We start from the raw sequence: 23,095 nt of genomic DNA, 5'->3' as shown, positions 1-23,095 counted from the left end.
AGGAGGAGTCCTTTGGAATTGTCTTGGATCTGTGCATTGCAGAGGACAGTCAAATCATTCATAGTTGATCATCATATGATACTGTTGTTACCATGTAGTGTTCTTCTGGTCATGCTTATGTCATTTTGCATCAGTTCATATAAGTCTTTTCAGGTTTTTCTGAAAGCATTTTGCTCATCATTTCTTATAGCACAATAGTATCCCATCTCAATTATATATCACAACTTATTCAGCTATTCCCAATTGATGGCATCCCATCAATTTCTAATTCTTTACCCCCACAAAAAGAGCTGCTGTAAATATTTTTTTATACATAAGTCCTTTTACTTTTTTTTTTTTAATCTGTTTGGGATACAGACATAGTAATGGTATTGTGAGGTCAAAGATTATGCATAATTTTGTAGCCTTTTGGGCATAGTTTGGCTCTCTAGAATGGTTGGACCAGTCTACAACTCCACCAACAGTGCATTAGTGTCCCAGTTTTCCTGAATTCCCTCTAACACTTGTCATTTTTCTTTTCTGTCATCTTAGCCAATCTTATAGTTGTGAGGTGGTAACTCAGAGTTGTTTAAATTTGAATTTCTCTAATCAATAGTGATTTAGAGCATTTTTTCATATGAGTATAGATAGCTTTGATTTCTTTGTCTGTAAACTGCCTGTTCATATCATTTGGGGAATGACTTAAAATTCTTATAAATTTGACTCAATTTTCTATTATATATTGGAGAAACAAAGCCTTTATCAAAGAAACTTGCTGTAAACATCCCCCCCCACCCTCCCCTTCTCTGCTTTCCTTCTAATCTTGGATTCATTGGTTTTGTTGGTGTAAAACCTTTTCAGTTTCATTTAATTACAATTATCCATTTTACACCCTATAATTTATCTCATGTTTGGTCATAAATTCTTCCCTTCTCTATAGATCTGAAAGGTAAACTATTCCATGCTTCTGTAATTTGCTTGTGGTATCACACTTTATGTCTAAATCACATACCCATTTTGTTTTTATATATGGTATATTATGTGAAATGTTGATCTATACCTTGTTTCTGCCAGACTGCTTTGTAGATGTCCCAGCAATTTTTGTCAAATAGTGAATTCATGTCCCAGAAGCTTGGATCTAGATTACTCTGGTCGTTACCTTCTGTGTATTGTGCACCCAGTCTATTCAGCCACTGTATTTCTTAACCAGTACCAGATTGTTTTGATGTTTATTGCTTTATAATATGGTTTGAAATCCGGTACTGCTATGTGACCTTCTCGTTTTTTTCGTTAATTCCCTTGACAGTCTTGATTTTTTGTTCTTTGAGATGAATTTTCTTACTGTTTTTTTCTGGCTGTGTAGAATAATTTTTTCACATTTGAGTATGGCACTGAATTAGTGATGGAATTGTCATTTTTATTTTCATTATTTAAAATAAACTTTTTATTGATATATTTTGCTTTTACATCACCAAAATTTCCGCAAGTTTCATTCTCCCTTCATTTTTCCCTCCCTCCTAGACAGGCTATCCTGTACAAATGTTATTTTTAAGTAAAGCAAAAATGAGAAAATCAGTAAAACCAATTAATAAATTTTGAAAATATGCAATTTAATATATCCTTGGGCCTCCCACCTCTCCAAAGGGGCATGGTGGGGGTATTTTCTCATATTTCTTCTTTGGAGCAGTGTTTTGTGATTTTGCAAGATTCATTTTTAAATTTTTTTGTAGTTATTCTTCGCAATTACATTATTTTAGTCATTCTGCATATTATTTTCTTGCTATGCTTACATTTCTTCACATTAGTTCTGTAAATATTCCCATGCTTTTACATATTTATCATGTTTGTCATTTCTTACAGCACAACAATTTTCTTTTTTTAAATAATATTTTATTTTTCCTCCCAATTACATGTTAAAGCATTTTTAAGCATTTGTTTTTTAAAATTGTGAGTTCCAAATTCTCCTTCCCTTGGGGCAGCTAGGTGGTACAGTGGCTAAAGCACTGAGCTTGTAGTCAGGAAGACTCATCTTCAAGAGTTCAAATCTGGCCTCAGATACTTACTAGCTATATGATCCTGGGTAAGTCATGTAACCCCATTTGCCTCAGTTTCCTCATCTGTAAAATGAACTGGAGAAGGAAATAGGAAACCACTCTTTGGCAAGAAAATCCCAAATAGGGTCATGAAGAGTTGGACATGACTGAAACAAAACTCCTTCCTCCTCCCTTTGATGGTAAGCAATCTGATATTGGTTGTACATGTACAATCATGTAAAACATATTCTCATATTAGTCATTTTATGGAAGAAAACAGAGAGAAATAGTATGCCTCAGTTTGCATTCAGACTCTATCAGTTCTCTCTGGAGGTGGATAGCATTTTTCATCATGAGTTCTTCGGGATTGTCTTGGATCGTTGTATTGTTGAGAATGGCTTATAGTTAAGTCATTTGCAGTTATTCCTTGTATAATATTGCTGTTACTGTGTACAGTGTTCTTCTGGTTCTGCTCACTTCACTCTGTATCAGTTTATGTAAGTCTTTCCAGCTTTTCCGAAACAATTCTTCTCATCATTTCCTATAGCACAACAGCATTCCATCACAATCATATACCACAACTTGTTCAGCTACTCCCCAACTGATGGGCATCACCTTGATGAGGTTGAGGGATTTAGGGTTGCGCAGACCCCAAAATCACAACACACAGATCCTGCCTGAAAGAATTCAACCCAAGCCTTCTTTCAGCCAAAGACAAGGTTTATTAGAATATCCATCATATTGGGCAGACTCTTAAGGAGTCTGAACATTAGTGAGCTATTGGCTAGATTGTAAGACTCTGAGCGGTGGCTAGATTTTAAGAATCTAAGCCCATGGCTAGATCATAAGAATCTAAGCTGGAATTGTCATTTTTAGTATATGGGCTTGGCCTACCCGTAAGTAATTAATATTTTTCCAGTTGTTCAGATCTGACCTTATTAGCATGAATAGTGTTTTGTAATTGTGTTCATATAGTTCTTGCCTTTGCCTTAAGGATTTTATATTGTTTGTAGTTATTTTAAGTGGAATTTCTCTTTCTATCTCTTGTTGCTGGACTTTGTGGTAATATATAGAAATGCTGATAATTTATGTGGGTTTATTATTACATTGTGCAGCTTTGCTGAAGTTGTTAATTATTTCAGCTAGTTTTTTAGTTGTTTGTCTAGCACTCTCCAAGTGTACCATCGTATTATATGCAAAGAGTGATGGTTTTGTTTCTTCATTGTCTATTCTAATTCCTTTAATTTCTTTTTCTTCTCTTACTGCTATAGGTAATATTTCTAGTACGTTATTGAATAATCATGGTAGTAATGAGGCATCCTTGCTTCACCTAGAACTTATTGGGAAAACTTCTAGATTACCCTTGTTATAGATAACGCTTGCTAATTATTAGATAAATAGTACTTATCTTTTCAAGCAAAGCTCTATTTATTCCTATGCTTTCCATTTTTTAAAACATTTTTATTTAAATTTTTGAGTCCCAAATTCTATCCCTTCCTTCTCTCTCCCCTCCCTGAGATGGTAAACAATCAGATACAGGTTATACATCTGCAATTATATAAAACATTTCCATATTTCATTTTATATAAGAAGACTTGAATAAAAGAAATGAAAGAAAGAAAGTAAAGAATAGCATGCTTCAGACTGTATTCAATTAATATCAGTTCTTTCTCTGGAGGAAGATAGTATGCTTCATTTTTAGTTCTTTGTGATTGTCTTAGATCCTTGTATTGCTGAGAATAGTTAAGTCATTCACAGTTCTTCATCAAACAGTATTGCTGTTACTGTGTATAATGATCTCTTGGTTCTGTTCACTTTACTATGCATAAGTTCATGTAAATCTTTACAGTTTTTTCTGAAATCATCTAGCTTATCATTTCTTATAGCCCATTAATATTCCATTACAGTCATATACCACAGCTTGTTTAGACATTCCCCAACTAACGGGCATCCCTTTGATTTCCAGTTCTTTGGTACCACAAAAAGAGCTGCTGTAAATATTTTTGTACAAATAGATACTTATCTTTTTTTTTTTTTAATGTCTTTGGGTTATTAACCTAGTAGTCGTATTGCTGGATCAAAGGGTGTACACAGTTTTATAGCCCTTTGAGCATAGTTCCAAATTGCTCTCCAGAATAGTTGGATCAGTTCACAGCTTCACAAACAGGGCATTAGTGTCCCAGTTTTCCCACATTATCTACACCATCCAGCATTTTCCTGATAGGTGTGAGGTGGTACCTCAGAGTTGTTTTTAATTTGCATTTCTCTGATCAAGTGATTTGGAGTATTTTTTCATATGACTACTTTGTAAACTGCTTGTTCATATCTTTTGACCATTTATCAGTTGGGGAATGACTTATATTTTTATAAATTTGACTCAGTTCTCTATATATTTTTCCCTGTTTTTTGCTTTCCTTGTAATTTTGGTTGCATTGGTTTTGTTTTTCCAAAAACTTTTTAATTTTGTATAATCCAAATTATCTACTTTATGTTTTTAATGCTCTCTGTATCTTCTTTGGTCCTAAATTCTGGCCTTATCCGTAAGTCTGACAGATAAATTATTACATGCTCTCTTAATTTGCTTATGGTGTAACACTTTATATGTACATCATGCACCTATTTGGTCTTTATCTTGGTTTTTGGTGTGAGACTTTTGTCCATACTTAGTTTCTACTATATTGTTTTCCAGTTTTCACAGCAGTTTTTGTCAAATAATGAGTTTTTGTTCCAAAAGCTTAGATCTTTGGGTTTGTCATCTACTAGATTTCTATGGTCATTTACTATAATGTAATTTGTACCTAATCTATTCCATTGATCCACAACTATTTCTTAGTATCAGATTGTTTTGATAATTTTCACTTTCTACTATAGTTGGAGGTGTGGTATGGCTAGACCATCATCTTCCGTGGTTTTTACCCATCGATTCCTATCATATCCTTGAGCTTTTGTTCTTCCAGATGAATTTTGTTATTTTTTTTGTAGTTCTATAAAATATTTTTTTGATAGTTTCATTGGTATGGCACTGAATAAATAGATCAATTTAGGTAGAATTGTCTTTTTTTATTATATTTGCTGAGCCTGTTTATATGGAAAAAGTGTTTCATAGTTCTGTTCAGATAATTTCTGGGTTTGTCTTGGCAGGTAGATTCGCAAGTGTTTTATATGTTTACAATTATTTTAAAAGGAATTTCCTTTTCTATCTCTTGCTGATGGACTTTGTTGATAATATATAGAAATGCTGATGATTTATGTGGGTTTAGTTTGTATCCTATGACTTTGCTAAAGTTAATAATTTCAAGTAGTTTTTTTTTTTAATTCTCTAGGACTTTCTAAATATAACATCCTGTCATCTGCAAACAGTAATAGTTTTATTTCCTCATTGCCTATTGTAATTCCTTTAATTTATTTTTTTCTCATTGTTATAGCTAACATTTATAGTACAATATTAAATAATAAATAAATAATACAAAATTAAATAATTAAATAAATAATGATAATAGGCATCCTTGCTTACCCCTGATTGTATTGGGAAGGCTTCTAGCTTATCCTCATTATAGACAATGCTTGCTGATGGTTTTAGATAAATAATACTTATCATTTTAAGGCAATCTACATTTATTCTTATGCTTTCTCCCTGCAATCCCCCTCTGATCAGCCACTCGATCCCCTCTGTCTATGGGCCAAGAGCTCTGGAAGCAGCCGCCACCCCAGGGCTGCGCCAGGACTGGGGCCGGACTGAACTCCTCTCTCACCCAGGTCAGACAGACCTTTCCTACTGACCTTTTAAGTTGTCTTTGGCATTTGTGGTTTGAGAAGTCAGGAAACCATCACAGCTGTCTGCAGTTCAGTCCCCTGAGGCCTGTTCCAGGTTCACAGAGGCCCAGTCTTTACCTGCATGGCCCATGCTGAACTGTGTTCCTCTCCAGGCTTGGTGCAGTAGACCTTTCCAATTAACCATACAGGTTGTCTTGGGTTGGAAAATTGTTTCACTCTGTGTTTTTGTGGGTTCTACTGCTTTAGAATTTGTTTAGAGTCATTTTTTACAGATATTTGGAGGGGTTTGGGGGATAGCTCAAGCAGGTGACTGCTTTTACTCTGCCATCTTGGCTCCCCATCCTCATTTCTTTTCCCATTTTTCTGTCTGCCTCTCTTATTTGATTTTTAAAACCCTTTTTGGAATCTTCGAGGAATTCTTTTTGTGTTTTAGATCAATTCACATTTTTCTTTGAGGTGTTGCATGTAGCTACCTTGATTTTGGTGTCTTTGGGTTTCTGTCTTATCTTCCCTGTCACCATAATAGCTTTGTGTGCTCAGGTTTTTTTGCTGTTGTTTGCTCATTTTTCCAATCTGTTTCTCACCTTTTGCCTTTATGTTGATGTTGGGCACTGCTCCTGGGATGGAGGGGGCACTGTCTCAAGCTTTAGGTTTTTTGTGCTGCTGTTTTCAGAGTTAATTCTGGTGATCTCAAAGTTTTCAGTTCTAAAAAGATTGTAGGATCTAAGGAGAGGTGTATTTACTGCTCTTCTAGCCTGTGTCCTAGTCTGTGAGATACCACATATTTTTTTCAGCCCTGGGACTCTGACTATAATCCCAGTTACCCTGAAACTGTGAGCTCCATCCTCATCACCCTGGGACTGTGATTTTAGCCTGCCACCCATATTCCTGTATGGGCAGTGCAACAGAGTCCTATCCCTAGTGCCAGCAAAGTGTCCGTAGTAATCTCCTCTTGACCAATTGTCCCACCACCTTATCCTCTGTGGGCTGAGAGCTCTGAAAGTTGCCAACACAGATTGAGTCACCTTCAGAGCCTACATTGGCTTGCTGTGGCCCAATCTACTACTAGTTTGTTGAGGCACTACTTGTACTGGACTGTGCTTTACTCTAACCCCAGGGAGACAGACCTTTCCTGTTGGACCTTCTACATTCTCTTGGGCTGGAGAATTGTTTTACCTTCTCCTTTTATTGCTTCTTTTTGGGGGTGTTATTTTAAAGTTTTTCAAAGGGGAATTTGGGAGAGCTCAGGCAAGTCCCTGCCTTTACCCTCTTGGCTCGGACTCTATTTTTAAATTTGTAAAAAATTATTAGAATTTTTTTAATTTAGCACGTGTAGCATATTAATTTGTAGACAATAGTTATTGGTTATTTTATATATATATATGTTCATAAATATTTTCTTTTCCTTTTAGTGTATCCCCTTTTGGCCCGAAACAACTTCTAATAAACTGCTGATTCAAGTTGAAAACAGCGAAGATCCTCCAAAGAAGATACATTTGAACAAACAAGAAAATTGTATTTTATTGAACCTAGGCAACAAAGTAAGTGACTCTTAAAAAGTTATTAGAGAAATTACTGTGTAGTATTCTTCCTTTGGCTTAAAAAACAATAGTATAATGTTTGCTATTTTTTCATATGTGTTTTTTCGTCCCTCTTTAAAAATGAAACAGATTGGTACTACTTGCCAGTATTTCATAGGGTATTTTGAAAAAAATCTAACTTCACAAACATGGCATTATTATCCTAATTATAATAGTAGTGTGGGGAGAGTGAGATAGGCTTCTGAACAGTGATACCAAAATGGGAGATGGGAATAGTGTGTTTGAGAGATGGCAAGAAAGCAAACTTGGAAATCAAAGAGCATGAATGGGCATACTAAATGATAATTAGCCATTTTGAAAGGTAGATTGGAGACAAGATGTGAAGATATTTTAAGGTCAAAAGAGGGAGTTTATATTGCTTCCTAGAGGTTACATGTAAAAGCCCTTTATAGTTTATATAAGTTAATGTAAAGGAGATTTATTTTTTTCTTGTTGCTTGTTTTAAGTAGTATTTTTAAAAAACTTATTATTTATAACATTTTAGTGAAGAATGTGTAATATCTTAATTAGGGTTAGATAGGAAGTTGTTTAATTCATTGTTTGCTGATTAATATTGAAAACGTTCATGGAGGCCACATAACTAGAATGTTTTCTAAGAGTAATAAAAATGTGATATTCTCTATGATTAAATTTTTGAAAATAGAAATACACTTTATGAAAAGGCACTAGATATTCCAAACTCCAATGTATAATCTTTTGTGTAAAGGAACTGGTCTATGTTAAACAAAAAAATAGATGATAAAGCCAAAAATATTTACAAAATATCAGTCTCTAGGGGCCATGATTTACCTCGCAGTAGAGGCTGAAAAACTCTTTATGCCTCAGTTTATTTTGCCATTATCTCTACTGATAAAGTGCTTGATACTCAAAAAATGTCCAAAACCCAGGATCATCACCCCCTTTTTCCTCGCTTCTGAGAATGAGTGAACTTTAACTGAAGAGTGCTGAGGCAGCTTGACCACGTCTTTCTTTTTCTTCCTCCTTAGGCAGGCGATGAATCAGAAAAGGAGGAAGGTCAGGCTAGCAGGCAGCAGGCCAAGGCCTCAGGGCCACACCCCTGCCTTTGGGCCCAGGGCTCAATCCCTTGGGGATCTGCAAGATGCTGCCCAGCACATGGGTGGAAGAGGACAGCCCTGCAGAGGCAGCCAGTGCCCTCCTTGGAGTTATCCCTAGGTTCCTCCACCACCGAACCCAGCCCATTACAAGCATAGCAACTCACAGTTTCATATGAAGTTTTTTTTTGTTGTTGTTCTTTTATATGGGAAAATGTTTATGTTTATTGATGTTAGTCAAGTTCCAACAAGGAAAAAATTCAATAACTGATTTTTGCTATAGTGATTGCCAGGCACTTGCCAAGATATAGTCAGTTGTCATAATATATTACTTGTGATTTCATTGGTGTGGAGAGCTCCCAGTGAGGAGCTTTTTCTATCAGTGCAGGTCTTTACCTTTTCTGCAATTTACAGTTTTAGTGAGTTTCCAAGAGCAGTAAGAAAATAAGTGATTTGCCCAGGGTCACACATAATATGTATGCATAGCCAGGGTCAGAGGCAGGACCAGGACCAACATCCTCCTCATTTTCTGCCCACTCTACCCACCATGCCATGCCATCACTAGGGATAATAAAGCTAACTTGATAATTGACCAGAATAGATTATAGTCATGTTCCTCTTGCAGAGATTGAGATGAATTAAGGATTTACATTCCTTAATCATGTCACTGTAACTGACAGTCAATTCTTGTTTATCATGGAATATGATGAGTGATTCAAGCTATTCTTGACACATTATACTTGTTAGTGTGTGGTTTTTTTTCCCACTTGTTCTAGTTTTAAAAGTCCCTTTTATATAATCAGTTTGCAGCAAATAGAATCTGCAGATGTGAGAATCACTCCTGCTCTGTCAGGCCAGTGAATTATAGCATTGTTGGCACATTATACTTTTTAGTTTGTTTTTACCTGTGGTAGCATTAAAAATGCTCTTTCACATGACTATTTTTGTAGCAAAGAAAGTCTACAGATATAATACACACTCTTGCTTTCCCTGCCCAGGTCCATCTGTTTCACTTTATGCCTCCTACAGGTATTATTGCCATGAGCTACTTATCATGCTGACCACTTAGGATCTCTGTGTGTTAGAGAGCTGTGTAACTGTGTGTTTGGAAATCCACCAGGCTCCCTGGTGCTTTCATATCCCTGCCCTTACTTCTGGCTTAGTAGCTTAGCCCTTTGGATAGAAACCCCTTTCTCTTCATCCCCGCCCCCCATCCAAATTCTTATTTCCATTTCTCTCAGAATTTCTTCTTTTCATGTATGCATTCTGTACATTTCTACAACACAATTTTTATTACATTATCTATTAATCCATACTTTAACTTAAAAGAGTATATATTAGATTAACTTAAGATATGATGTAAAGTCACTTTTCAGGGGGAAACAGTATGCCTCAGACTTCCTAATATATCCTGTAAACATACCTGTGTTTACTCCCTACGTGTACCAGGTGCATCCTGTGGCCCTGACCTGGTCCTTCTTTTCTCTCTATAGTCTCCCTCAGGTTCATTTCTAATCTTTGTGTAAGAGATTCTCAGCTGTATGTGTGTGTGTATATGTATGTGTGTGTGTGTGTGTGTGTATACATATATATATATATATATATATATGTAGCCTAAGCTTCTCTCAAACATTACAAAATTAAAGCCACTCAGTACAACAGTGAAAAAAAGTGGGTTCTATTTGAGATTGAGGAGTTTTTAAATGTGAAACAGACTTGATTATTTTTTTCCTATCCATTTCTATTCCTACATTTGGAGGCAAATGCCATTCCAAGTTAGTGATTATGTGATTATGAGGAGAATAGTAGAAAGAGTCCATAAACAAGACTTAGGTGACCAAATGAAATTTTTTGTGTGTGTGTTTGTTTTTGTTTTGGTTTTTTTTGGCTAGGCAATGGGGTTAAGTGACTTGCCCACGGTCACACAGCTAGTAAGTGTTATGTGTCTGGATTTGAACTCAGGTCCCCCTGACTCCAGGGCCGGTGCTCTATCCACTGCGCCATCTAGCTGTGCCCCCAAATGGAATTTATTAGAGGATATTCTTTAGAGCCAAGTGAAGGTACAAGAAAACGATGGTGGCTCCGTCATTCAGTATATATTTATTAAGCACCTACTGCGTGCCCAGCACTGTGTTGAACACTGGGGATGGAAAAAGAGGCAAAAGATAGTCTACTCTCAAGGAACACACAGTATAGTAGGGGAGACAATAAGCAAACAAATATTTACAAACAAGCTATATACAGGAAAAAATTAAGAGAAGAGGCACTAGAATTAAGAGTATTTAGGAAAGGTATCTTATAGAAGATGGCATTTTAGTGTGAAACTTGAAGGAAGCCAAGGAAGTCAGTAGGTGAAGATGAGTAGGGAGAGTGTTCCAAGAACTGGGGACAGTTAGAGAAGATGCTGGGAGGTGAGAGAAGGAGTGTCTTTTAGTGGAATGGCAAGGAGGCCAGTGTCACTTTATCAAAGAGTACATGTTGGGTAGTAAGATATAAGAAGACTGGATGTGGGAGTGTGGCCAGGTTATGAAGGAGTTTGAAGACCAAACAGGATTTTGTATTTGATCTTGGAGGTGATGGGGAGCCACTGGAGTTTATAGAATAGGGATGAGAGGGTTGGGAAGGTGACATGGTTGAACTTAACCCTTTAGGAAAATAACTTTGATTTAATGGGGAGAGACTTGAGGCAGGCTGACCCACCAGCAAGCATGAAGTGATAAGGGCTTGCAGCAGAGTGATGACAGTGTCAGAGGAGAGAAGGGGGCATATTAGAGTGATGTTACAAAGGTGAAATTGATAGGCCGTTGCAACAAATTTGATATGGGGGAGAATGTGTGTGAAAGATTGTGAGGACTTGAGGATGACACTTAAGTCTGAGTCTGAGGGAGTTGGAGAGTAGTGTTGGCGGACTAGCACCTCTGGTTGGTATAAAGGCTTTCCTGGCCCTTTTCAGGGCTGCTCATCCACCTTTGGTGTCCACCTATCACTGAACTTTGACCTGTAGCTCCAAGAAGCTGTAGCATGTGTAGTGACCACACCTCGGTAAAACTATCTCAGCAGACTGACTAATTCAGGTTGAGGATATCCAACAGGCCTCAGATCCCTTGGTGAGGTAGGGGAATGTCTACTTTTAAGCATGTGAAGACTTCTGCCTGATTTCCTAGGCTTATCACACATCACTCTCCTTTTCAAAACCTTTGGTTCAATTAAGCTAGCCTTCTTAAACTTCCTCACACATAACACTATCATTTCTTATCTCTTTGCCTCTGCATTGACCATCTAATCATGCCTAGAATGTACTTCTTCAATTTTGCGTCTTAGAAAGAATCCTTATCCCTTTAAATTAGCTCAGCTTAAACACCACCTCCTATATTAGGCCATTTCTGATTTCCCCCAACTTCCAGTCCCCTCCCCCCAGCAAAATTAATTTGTACTTACTCAGTTATACATTTTGTATATGTTGTTCCTTTTGATGAAATATAATCCCCTTGAGTACAAGAGCTATTTCATCTTTGTCTCTATATCCCCATCATTTAGCACAGTGTTTTTGACACATGCTAATACATGCTTCTTGGTGGATTAAAACTTGGGGGGAGGTGTGATATTTTGTTTTGATGTATCAGTCACTTACTGTTAACCTCTATATAGTGCCTTCTCATTACAATTATACTGATTGTGACCTACAGAATACTTAATTTTCAAATTGTTTTACTATTTATTTTCATTTCTGTTAACAGACTAATCTCCTTGAGAGCAGTGACTGCTTTCTTCTTTTCATGTCTCCAGTGCTTAGTACACTGACTGAGAAAGGAAAAAAGTTTATTGTAATCTCAATTACCTTGAACCACAATAATTGACCATCTTATCAAAATTCTGCATATAAATACAGTTGCCGTGTTCTCCTTGAATTTTTCTCTATGCTGAACACCCCCAATTCCTTCAAATGATTCTCAAGACCCTTCACTATCTATGGTGCTCCTCTGGGCACTCATTCTTAAGCTATGCCACTCAAAGCTGCTCACAGTAGTTAACATGTGCTCTCACCAAAGCAAGTTTATCACTTCCTTATGCCTCTCAATGCAAGCCAACATTTTTTGTTGACACATTATACTGCTGACTTGAATTGAATTTGTAGTCCACCAAAACTCCTAAGATGTTTTTCTGACAAACTACTGTATAACTATGACTCACTAATTCTTAAGTCATTTTGATTCCAGATTTAGACTCATGACCCATGTATTTCAATTTTATATATGTCATATTTCAAGTTTCCAGCTTTTCTTGGTTTTTGCAGCTAAATTTAATGACAGCATTAGCCTTTTAGGAATGTTCTAAAGATGAGTTGATTAACTTCTTAATGTGTAGAGGTCCAGGTCTGTTGTGGCACAGATGCTTGTCTCAGTGGGAAGAAGCAGAAAACAGCACTTGGCATCTGCTCTCTGTTAACTATTATCTACATTGTTTCTCAGTCTCTTTCCAAGTTACTTATGTTCAGAGTGTGGTTTCAGTTGCCACAAAGCAACAAACTTCTAATTCTGCTCAGTGATTTTGAAGTTTACTGTTATTCTGTAGTGATAGTGGTTCTCGTTTATTTCTTTAATAAATATTCAGTTCTAGCCTTCTTTCCTCCTATAATTTGTTTTAATAGTAGTATAGATGCTAGACTTGGAAGAGAACTTTATAGCGAAGTCATGTAGTCCAAATCCCTTATTATGTAGAAAAATTGAGTCACAGAGAAGTTACATAACTTGCCTGTGGCTAATAAGGTAAAGTGAGAGATCAAACAGATCTTCTAGCTTCAAATTCAGTGTTATTTATGAGACCCTTCTTTTAATTTAACTTTTGATTTTCTTATTAATTTTAACTTTTTAAAAAATCTTTGGAATCCATCAGTTATCCAGCTGAAGAAACCTTGGAATTTCATGTGCTATTTCTTCTAGCATGCTTTTACTTTTGGTTCATAGACCCCAAAATCTGTTCTTTGTTATTGACTTTTTCTTTTGTTTTTGTTTTGTTTTGGTTTTGGTTTTTTTTTTAAAATATACTTTCATTTTCTCCTGTGAATTTTTTTTTAGCAATTTTATTTTATGTTATTCTGTTCTCATTTTTTCAGTGGGTTTTTAAGCATGTTTCACAAGCTTCTATACTGCCAGCATCTTGGAAGTCCTGTTCACAGTGCTGTCATTGACAGTAACAGAATATTTTGTTTTTATATTTGATAGCTTGGAGGAATTGTAGTACAAGTTAACATAGCTGAGCACTCTACAGTTATTACATTTATGGATTATCATGATGGATCTGCTACATTCCTTTTAATAAATCACACCAAGGATGAGATCGTTGAATATAAACAAAGGTAAGTTATTCATAAATATACGTGCTGTCTGGTTTGTTACAGAAGACATTTTCTGTAATCATAATCCCTTAAGGCTTTGAAAGTAAGATGGAGTAAAAGAAATATGTTTAATTAATGATGGATCATAGACTTGTGAAAAAGGAAGTTAGTTTGAGAGAACTCTGGAAAGATAGTTCCTTGCCAGATTCAACAATTCAGCTCAGCAGATTTTCATTAAGTGCCTATTTTGTGCAAGACACTTTACTATTGACTAGGCATGTAGGAAGAAAAATGAAACGGTTCTTGCCCTTGAGAAGTTTACATTCTCCTGGAGAAAGGGGAAAATATGTACAAAGATAAGAAAATATATGCAAGTATATGCAAAGTAATTTCTAGAAGTGTAGAATACTAATAATACTAATGGTTGAGGTTAATAGGAGAGGACTTGTGTAGAAGGAGGTACTGCTTCATCTGTGCTTGAAAGGAAGTTAAGAATTATGAGGCAAGATATGCAGGCAAACTGTGTAAAGTCATATAAATGGGAAATGGATGATGTATATAAGGAATAGCTAATAGACCAGTTTAATGAGAGTGGAGAATGTGGACAGGAGAGTAAGATGAATGAAGATTGGAAAGCTAAGGGGGAGCTTGATTGTTAAAAATTGCTTAATACCAGAGTGAGTATTTTGTATTTAATCTTAGAAGTCAAATGGGGCCACTGATAATTTTTAAGAAGGGAAATGACATGATGTGTGTTTGTGTGTGTGTGTGTGTGTGTGTGTGTGTGTGTGTGTGTGTTAGAGAGAGAGAGAGAGAGAGAGAGAGATGACTCCGAGGTTGTGACCCAGCCTAAATGGAAGGATGGTGGTACTCTGAACAAAAATAGTGAAATTTGAGGGATAGATTTTGGGGTAAAACATGTTGCATTTTGAATAAATTGTATTGAACATGCCCGTAGGACATCTAAAAGTGCTTATGGGGCATCTAGGTTGGAATTGGTAACATAGGGCTTGAGTTTAAGAAAGATTATAGCAAGACTTGGAGATCAGGGAGAGGGAGTCATATATAAAGATGATTATTGAATCTACAGGTGCTATTGAAGTCAGTAAGGGAAAGGATGTAGAAACAGAAAACAAGCAGGCACAGGTTAGATCTTTGAGGGGTGCCCCTACAATTTGCAAGAGCAAGATGATGATCCAGTAAAGAGGCTGAAAGAGAATAATCCTGCAGGTTGTAAGAAAATTAAGAATAATATTGTGGAAGCCAAGGAAGGAGAAAGAGTCCAGGAAAAGAGAGGGATGATTGTCAAAAGTTACATGGGTGGGGGTAAATAAAATGAAGACTAAGGATTTAGCAGTTAAGATAGAACTGACGGATGAATGATACGATCGGAAGTCAAATGACAACAATTAAGAATAGATTGAGGGGGTGTAGTAAGAAAATGGGGATGATGGCAATTGATGTTGCCTTCTAGGAGTTTGGGTAAGGACTGGAGAAGAGAAATAAGATGATAGCTTGAGGGGTGACAAGAGTTATATGAAGGCCTTTTCATGATCTGAGAGACCTCTACTACGTCCTCCTCCAGTGCTTTATTGTAGTTGAGTGGTATAGGCAGAGGGAAAGAGAGTGCTAAGAATCACATGATTTTTAGAAGACATTTTATAGCTCAATGAAAAGCTGGCTCATAGGTACTCCGTGGAGAAGTAAATAAAGGAATTGGTGAAGTTTTATTGTATCTTCGAAGGCAACAAGAAACATTTTTAATGAGATGTTTAGTGATCTCAAAGTACAGTGCTTATAAGTATTTATGATAATACCCCTATGAAAATCATTGCAGCTTATATACATCAACATCCAAATGAATATGAATTAGAGAAATTGTACAAATAACTTGAAAAACCCCTCCAAATTAAGTCAGCATATACTATGATACTCATTGACTTGAGGGCAAAGGTAGAAATAAGTGAGGATAGTAAAAATGTGCATCAGAGGTGTAAGGAATGAGAAAGACCAAAAACAGAAGCTATGCAGAAACCTCAAACCTAGATATCTAGTTTCTTTTAGAAGAGGATTTGAAGATACTGGACTTGTAAAATGCCAAATAATATTACAAAAAAATGAAGTTGATTATATTTTAACAAACAAGAAATGACATTTTCTTATGTCCTGAATAAAGGCTGTATGTACAGGACCAATTTTTTAGAGCATAGATCAAAGTAAGTTTGCTCTATTTAAATGAGTTATTGATGGTGAAAAATTGAATATGGATGGAAGAAATGACATTGACACCAATTCTGATGATTTTATACTGAAATCTAACTGATGTAAATCAGTTGAATAATTAAGAGATGAAAAGAGCCGTAAAAAGCACCCTAGTTAGGGGATACTTAGTGTATTTCCCAAGAGGAGAGAGAGCAACCAAGAGCAATTTAGAATATTTGTTTGTTTGTAAAATTTTTAATTCATTTTGAACTTAAATACAGATTAAAAAAAGAACATTTCCATGTATACAACACACCATAAGAGGATTCACTGTGAAATCATGAATTTATATTTTGCACTGAAATCTTTTAGCTAGTATTTTATTTAGGATTTTTGCATTCATATTCATTAATGAATTGGTCTACAGTTTTCTTAGTTTTTACTCTTCCTGGTTTAGGTATTAGTACCATGTTTGTTCCATAAAAGGAGTTTGGTAGGATCCCTTCTTTGCCTATTATTCCATAGAATTTATTTAATATTGGAGTTAGTTGATCTTTAAATGTTTGGTAGAATTCACTTGTAAATCCATCTGGTCCTGATGCTTTTTTCTTAAGAAACTCATTTATAACCTGTTCTTTTATTTTTCTGAAATAGGTTTATTTAGATATTCTATTTCCTCTTCTGTTAGTTTAGGCAGTTTATATTTTTGTGAATATTCTTCCCTTTCACTTTAATTGTTAAATTTTTTGCATGTAATTGGTCAAAATAAGTCCTCATAATTGCTTTGATTTCATCTTCATTAGTAGTATATTCACCCTTTTCATTTTTATACTAGTGTTTGGTTTTCTTCTTTGTTATATTGTATTAACCAATAGTTTATCTATTTTGTTGGTTTTTCCCCCCATAAAACCAACTCCTAGTTTTATTGATTAATTCAGTGGTTTTTTTACACTCAATTTTATTAATCTCACTTATTTTTTTTAAAAATATTTCCAATTTAGTGTTTAACTGGGGATATTTAGTTTGTTCTTTTTCAGTTTTTTTAATTACATACCCAGTTCATTGATCTGCTCTTTCTCTAATTCATTGATATAAGCATTTAGAGATAAAAATTTTTCTCAGATTACTGTTTTTGCTGGATCCTGTATAGGTTTTGATATGTTGTCTCATTTATCTCATTCTTTTTAATGAAAATATTGATTGTTTCTCTGATTGTTTCTTTAACCTACTCATTCTTTAAAATTAGATTATTTAGTCTCCAATTAGTTTTATTCTGAGTTTCCATGGTCCCTTAAATATAATTTTTATTGCATTGTGGTCTGAAAAGGATATATTTAAAATTTCTACTTTTCTGCATTTAACTACAAAATTTTTATGCTTTAATATATGGTCAGTCTTTGTGTACTGCTGAGAATAAGGTGTGTTCCTTTCTATTCTAATTCAGTTCTGTCTAGATATCTATCATACCTAGCTTATTTAAAATTATATTCACTTCCTTGACTTATTTCTTATTTAGTTTTTGGTTGGATTTATCTTAATTCTGAGAGGGGAAGATTAAAGTCCCTCCCTGTTAAGTACTAGTATTTATTTCTACCTGTAATTCATTTTACTTTTCCTTTTAAAATTTAGATAATATAGTATTTGGTGCGTATAGATTTAGTATCAATGTTGCTTCGTTGTCTGTGGTACTTTTTGTCATAGTGTATTTACTTTGTCCCTTTCAGTAAAATTTATTTTAGCTTTAACTTTGAGATCATGATTGCACTCCCTACTTTTTTTTTTGCCTTAGCTGAAGTTTAATAAATTCTGTTCCAGTCCTTTATTTTAACTCTGTGAATATCTCTCATTTTTAAATCTTTCTTGTGAACAGCATATTATTGGATTCTGATTTTTAATCCATTCTGCTGTCCATTTCCATTTTATGGGTGAGTTCATCCAAGTCACATTCAAAGTTATGATTACCATTTATATATTTCCCTCCATCCTATTTTTCCTCACTTTTATCCTTCTCAGCCTCTCTTTTTACCCTATTTTTCCTCACACATCTAATTTACTTCTAATTACTACCTTCCTAATCTGTACCCTTTTAAAGAATCCCTCACTTATTCTCTCCCCTTACCCTCATATTTTTTAATCTACCCACCCTTCTGAGTCCCTCTATTATCTCCTTCTCTAGCCCTCTTATTTATAAATTTAGAAAATGTTTTGACCCTTCTAGTTGTATATGTTGTGTCCTCTTTAACCTAGTTTGGATGAGAATAATATTTAAGCATTACCAGCTTTCCACCCTCACCTGCTTCCTCTGTATCACTTCTTCCTTTCATGCCTCATTTATATGAAACAATTGCTCCTTTTTACTTCTTCCTGCCCAGTTTTATTTTTTAGAATCAACCCATCATACTCAGCCCAGCCTAAGCCTTTCTTTCAAACTACCTAGGTAGTGATGACAGTCTTAAGAGTACTGATAACATTTTCACATACAAGAAGTAAACAGTCTGATCCTATTGAGTTCCTTATAATTGGTCTTTAATGTTTACCTTATGTTTCTCCTGGATCTTATATGTCAAATTTTCCACTGAGTTCTAATCTTTTTATCACAAATACCTGAAAGTCTTTTAGTTCATTAAATCTCCTTTCCTTTTTCATTCAGGATTATACTTAGCTTTGCTGGGTAGGTTATTTTTGGTCACAACTCTAGCTTTTTTGGTCTTCAGAATATGATGTTCCAAACGCTGTGATCTTTTAATATAGAAGGTGCTAGGTTTTATGTTTGCATAGATTGCAGCTCCATAGTATTAAAAATGTTTTTTTTCTTGTTGCTTGTCATAGTTCCTCCTTAACATGGAAGCTTTGAAACTTGGCTGTGATATTCCTATAAGTTTTCATCTTGGAATCTCTTTCAGGTGGTGATTGGTAGATTTTTTCTATTACTACTTTACTTTCTTGTTCTACAACCTCAAGGCAATTTTCCTTAATAATTTCTTGTAATACTATATCAAGATTTTTTTTTTATCATAACTTTCAATTATTATTCAGCCCAACAGTTCTTATCTTATCTCTCCTATCTGTTCTCCAGATCACTTGTTTTTCTAATGACATATTTCTTATTCTCTTGTATTTTTTCATTGTTTTGATTTTGTTTTATTATTTCTTGGTTCATATACTATCGTTAACTTCCCCTTGCCTAATTCTAGTTTTCAAGGAGTTATTTTCATCCTTAAGTTTTTGCATTTCTTTTTCTAATTGATTAGCTTTCTTTTTTTTCATAATTTTCTTGATTTTCTTATATTGCTCTTATTTTCCCCCTAATTTTACATCAGTCTTTCGTATTTTATTTTTGATGTCTGTTTTAAGCTCTTCCAAGAGCTCTTTTTGGACTTATGACCATTTAACATTTCTCTTTCAGTTGGACTGGCTTTTAAACTCTTCTGTCTTCTTCTAAATATGAACCTAGATCTTTTCTTTCCCCATAGTAGCTATCTGTGGTTGGGTTCTTTCTCCTTTGCTTACTCATTTTCTTTTTCTTTTTATTTATTTATTTTATTTTTAGCAGCTTATTATTGTTATCAGATTCTAGTCCTATCTGTGGCCCAACCTCAGGCACTCCTCTCCACCCTAAGCCTCAGCTTGCTGCACCCTCCCCTCCCCACTCCTACTCCCCACGGCCAGCCATACTGTCTTGCAAAGGCTGTCTCTCCTTGCCGTCCCTCCCAGGGCTGCAAACTTCTGCTCTTCCCTCTGCCCTGGAACCAAAACCAGAGCTCTACTCTTCTGCAAGTACCCACAGCCAGCAGGGTCTCCACCCCTCTGCCACCCACCTCTCTTACTAGCTGTATGCTCACTCTTCCCCTCCCATAGCAGCAGCCCTGCACTCTGTATGCTCAGCACAGCTGGGCCTGGCAATACAGAGAGAATCCTTCAGTCGTCCTCTATTCAGCTGTCCCACCCCCATACTGTCTATGAGGTGAAAATGCCTGAAGCTGAGGTGACCCAGTTGCCCCCAGGGCTTACTGTTTTTTTTTTTTCTTTTGATTCAGCTGAGTCTTCCTAGAGATGTTTGCACTTCATTGAGCCAAACCTCTATACTTGGAGGTCCAGTCTTTCCTGAGGTCCCCTCAAGTTATCTTAGAAGGACAACTCCTTTATCCACACTTTTGCTCTGAGTTTACTTTGAGGTGTTCAGTCTTGGGGGAGGGGTGGGATTTGGAGAGCCTGTTATTTTCTGACCTACTCTGCCATCTTCCCTGTTTTGTAACATTTTACAGAGAGAGATGGTAGAAATTGAACAGTAGGAGGAAAAGCCAATTTTAAAAAATGTTGGTGAAAGTCCCATTTAAGCAATCATCCCAAAGGCATACTTAAGGGTGAAAATGGGAAGAGAACAAAAAAATAGAAAATGTTGTGGTGTTTTTGTTTTTTTGTTTTGTTTTGTTTTTGTATCAAACTGTTTTCACCGTAAAGGACAGACATACCATTTTGACTCTAACATCTCAATTCAAGATATGCTTGTAGAAGAGACAGTAATGGCACTAAGAAAACAAAGATGAGAACACTAATTGGACTAGACCAAGTGTACACAGAGGCAGTCCCTACTAGGTGACACAGTCATAAAGGCAATGAAAGTTCAGTTCTCCAGGTATCTGAAGAAGGGGAATAGGCCAAAGCATGGAAAAATGTCTAGCAAATCAAAGGAGATAGTGTCCCAGGAAAGAAAGTGGTTAGCAGTGTGAACTGTGCCAGGGAGGTCAATGAGGATGAGCACCGAGGAAAGGCTGCTCGATCTGTCAACTAAGAGCTCATTGGTTACTTAGGAGAGAAGAGTTTCTTTTGAATGATGAAGTTGAAAACCGGATTGCAGACGGTATAGAACATTCAAAGAAACAGTCATTGGGTTTAGATGTCTCTTTCAAGGAGTTTAGCTAAGGAGAGAAGAGATAAAGGAAGATAGCTATCAAAGATAGATCAAATGAAGGGGTTTTTGTTTTGTTTTTACGATAGAGTACACTTAGAAATGTTTGTGGGTAGTAGGAAGGAGTCAGTAAGGAGGAGGAAGTTGAAGATTGTAGAGAGAGAGTGGGGATTATACGATGGCAACCTGGTAGGGAAGATAGACGGGGATTGGATCCAGGGTAAATGAAGAGAGATTGCCTTGACAAGAAGTGCTACCTCTTAATCAAAAACCTGAGTCAAGAAAATAATGGGTGATAAGGTCATGGCAATGTGAGAAGATAGGGAAAGAAGGAATTTGTGGCAAATGTCTTCATTTTTTAGGTGAGTTATGGTGAGAGGTCCTTAGCTAAGACCCTGGAAATGGAATTGCTTTAGAAGACTGGAGAAGAAAAGAGAAAGTTTGGAATCATAGCTGTGGTAATACAGAAAAGTGATCAGAGAGAAGTCAACAAGAGTTTATTAAGTGTTTGTTATGTGCTAGACACTGCTAAGGCCTGGGGGTATAAAGATAAAAAAACAAAACAAACCCTACTCTTAAGGAGCTCACTGTCTGTTGGGGGGAGATAACTTGCAAATAGCTGTGTTGTACAAACAAGATATATATTGGTTCAATTGGAGATAATCTCAGAGGAAAAGGATGAGGTTAGGCAAGACTCAGATTTCTGACAGGAGGCAGGACTTTGGCTGACACTTGCAGGAAGCCAGAAGCAGTAATGAAGAAGGAGAAAATTCCAGGCATGAGAGATAGTTGCCAATGAAAATGTACCAAATCAGAAAATGGAGTGTATTTTGCAAGGAGGCCAGTTCATGGATATGTGGAGGAGAGTAAGGTATAAGAAGACTGGAAAGGTATGAAGGGCTTTGTTTTTTTCCCCACTTAGTAATATTTTATTTTTTCCAATTACATGTAAACAAAGATTTTGAGTTTCACATTTTTCTTCCTCCCCTCTCTCCTCCCTAAGACAGCAAGCAATGTGATATAGGTTATACATATACAATCATGTTAGACATATTTCCACATAAGTCATATTGTGAAAGAAGAATCAAAACAAAAGGGGAAAACCACAAGAGAGAAAAAAAAAACAAACAAAAAGCAAGTGAAAACAGTATGCTTCGATCTGTGTTTAGACCCCATAATTCAATGTGGGTAGCATTTTCCATCATGAATCTTTTGGAATTGTCTTTGATCATAGTATTGCTGAAAAGAGTTAAGTTTATCATAGTTGATCTTCACACAGTGTTGCTGTTACTGTGTACAGTGTTCTTCTGGTTCTGCTCACTTCACTCAACATAAGTTCGTGTAAGTCTTCCCAGGTTTTCCTGAAATCCTCCTGCTCAAATTTCTTTTTCTTTTTTTTTCTTTTTTCTTGCTTTTTGGTGAGGCAATCAGGGTCAAGTGACTTGCTCAGGGTCAGACAGCATAATTTCTTATAGGACAGTAGATTACATTACTATATACACCACAACTTGTTCAGCTTTTCCCCAATTGATGGGCATCCCTTCAGTCTCCAATTCTTTGCTGTGAACAGCTTTCAAAGCCAAACGTAGCATTTTATATTTGATCTTGGAGGTAATAGAGTCACCAGACTTTGTTGAATGAGGGCATTGTTTTTTTTTTTTTAATTAATATTGTGGCCAGCCATCTAGCCTACATCTATTCTTCTTGCATTTCTGACTAGTCAGAATTGTGGTGTCCTTTATTTGTATTTTTTATTTCTTGGTTGTTAGTTGTACCATTTTGCACACATCTCTTTGTAGGACTATTTTTCCATTTTATCAGAGTCACTTTGAAATATTTTCTGGTCCTCCAGAAAAGTTCAGCATAATTTGCAAATTTCATAATTGTTTATGTGACTTATTTGTAATTATAGAATTTGGCTATGGTTCAGTTTTTCATCCATCCCATCAATCCTAACAGCAAGCCAAGGAGGGAAGAAACAAGAGTGCAATGAGTAGAGTCCTGGATTTGGAGTCAGAAAATCTGGCTTCTTCACTACCTTTGTGACATTGAGTAAATTACTTATGAAAACTGAGGCTCAGTGTATTAATCTTTAAAATGATTGGGTTGTAATAGATGACCTCTAAAGGTAGCTAGGTGGACCTAATGGTCCTCCTAGCTGGGCTTGGGAGTCAGACCTGAGTTCAAATTCAGTTTCAGACACTTAACTA

At 35.9% G+C, this 23,095-nt stretch overlaps 1 protein-coding gene across 3 annotated transcripts in view; it reads left to right on the top strand.

The window, feature by feature from the left end:
• Window positions 1-23,095, top strand: part of LOC114025632 (vacuolar protein sorting-associated protein 13A-like) — a 282,189-nt gene that overhangs the window by 189,729 nt on the left and 69,365 nt on the right. For all 3 annotated transcript variants that reach the window (XM_027839097.1, XM_027839099.1, XM_027839098.1), the window contains exons 51-52: window positions 7,199-7,327; window positions 13,662-13,795. In XM_027839097.1, the coding sequence (XP_027694898.1) occupies window positions 7,199-7,327; window positions 13,662-13,795 (263 nt within the window). The remainder of the gene's footprint in view (window positions 1-7,198; window positions 7,328-13,661; window positions 13,796-23,095) is intronic.

This window comes from Vombatus ursinus, unplaced genomic scaffold (assembly GCF_900497805.2).
Source record: "Vombatus ursinus unplaced genomic scaffold, bare-nosed wombat genome assembly UNPS02014832.1, whole genome shotgun sequence".
Lineage (NCBI taxonomy): Eukaryota > Metazoa > Chordata > Mammalia > Diprotodontia > Vombatidae > Vombatus > Vombatus ursinus.
Note: the sequence above shows the minus strand (reverse complement) of the source record. Positions and strands in the feature narration are given on the sequence as shown.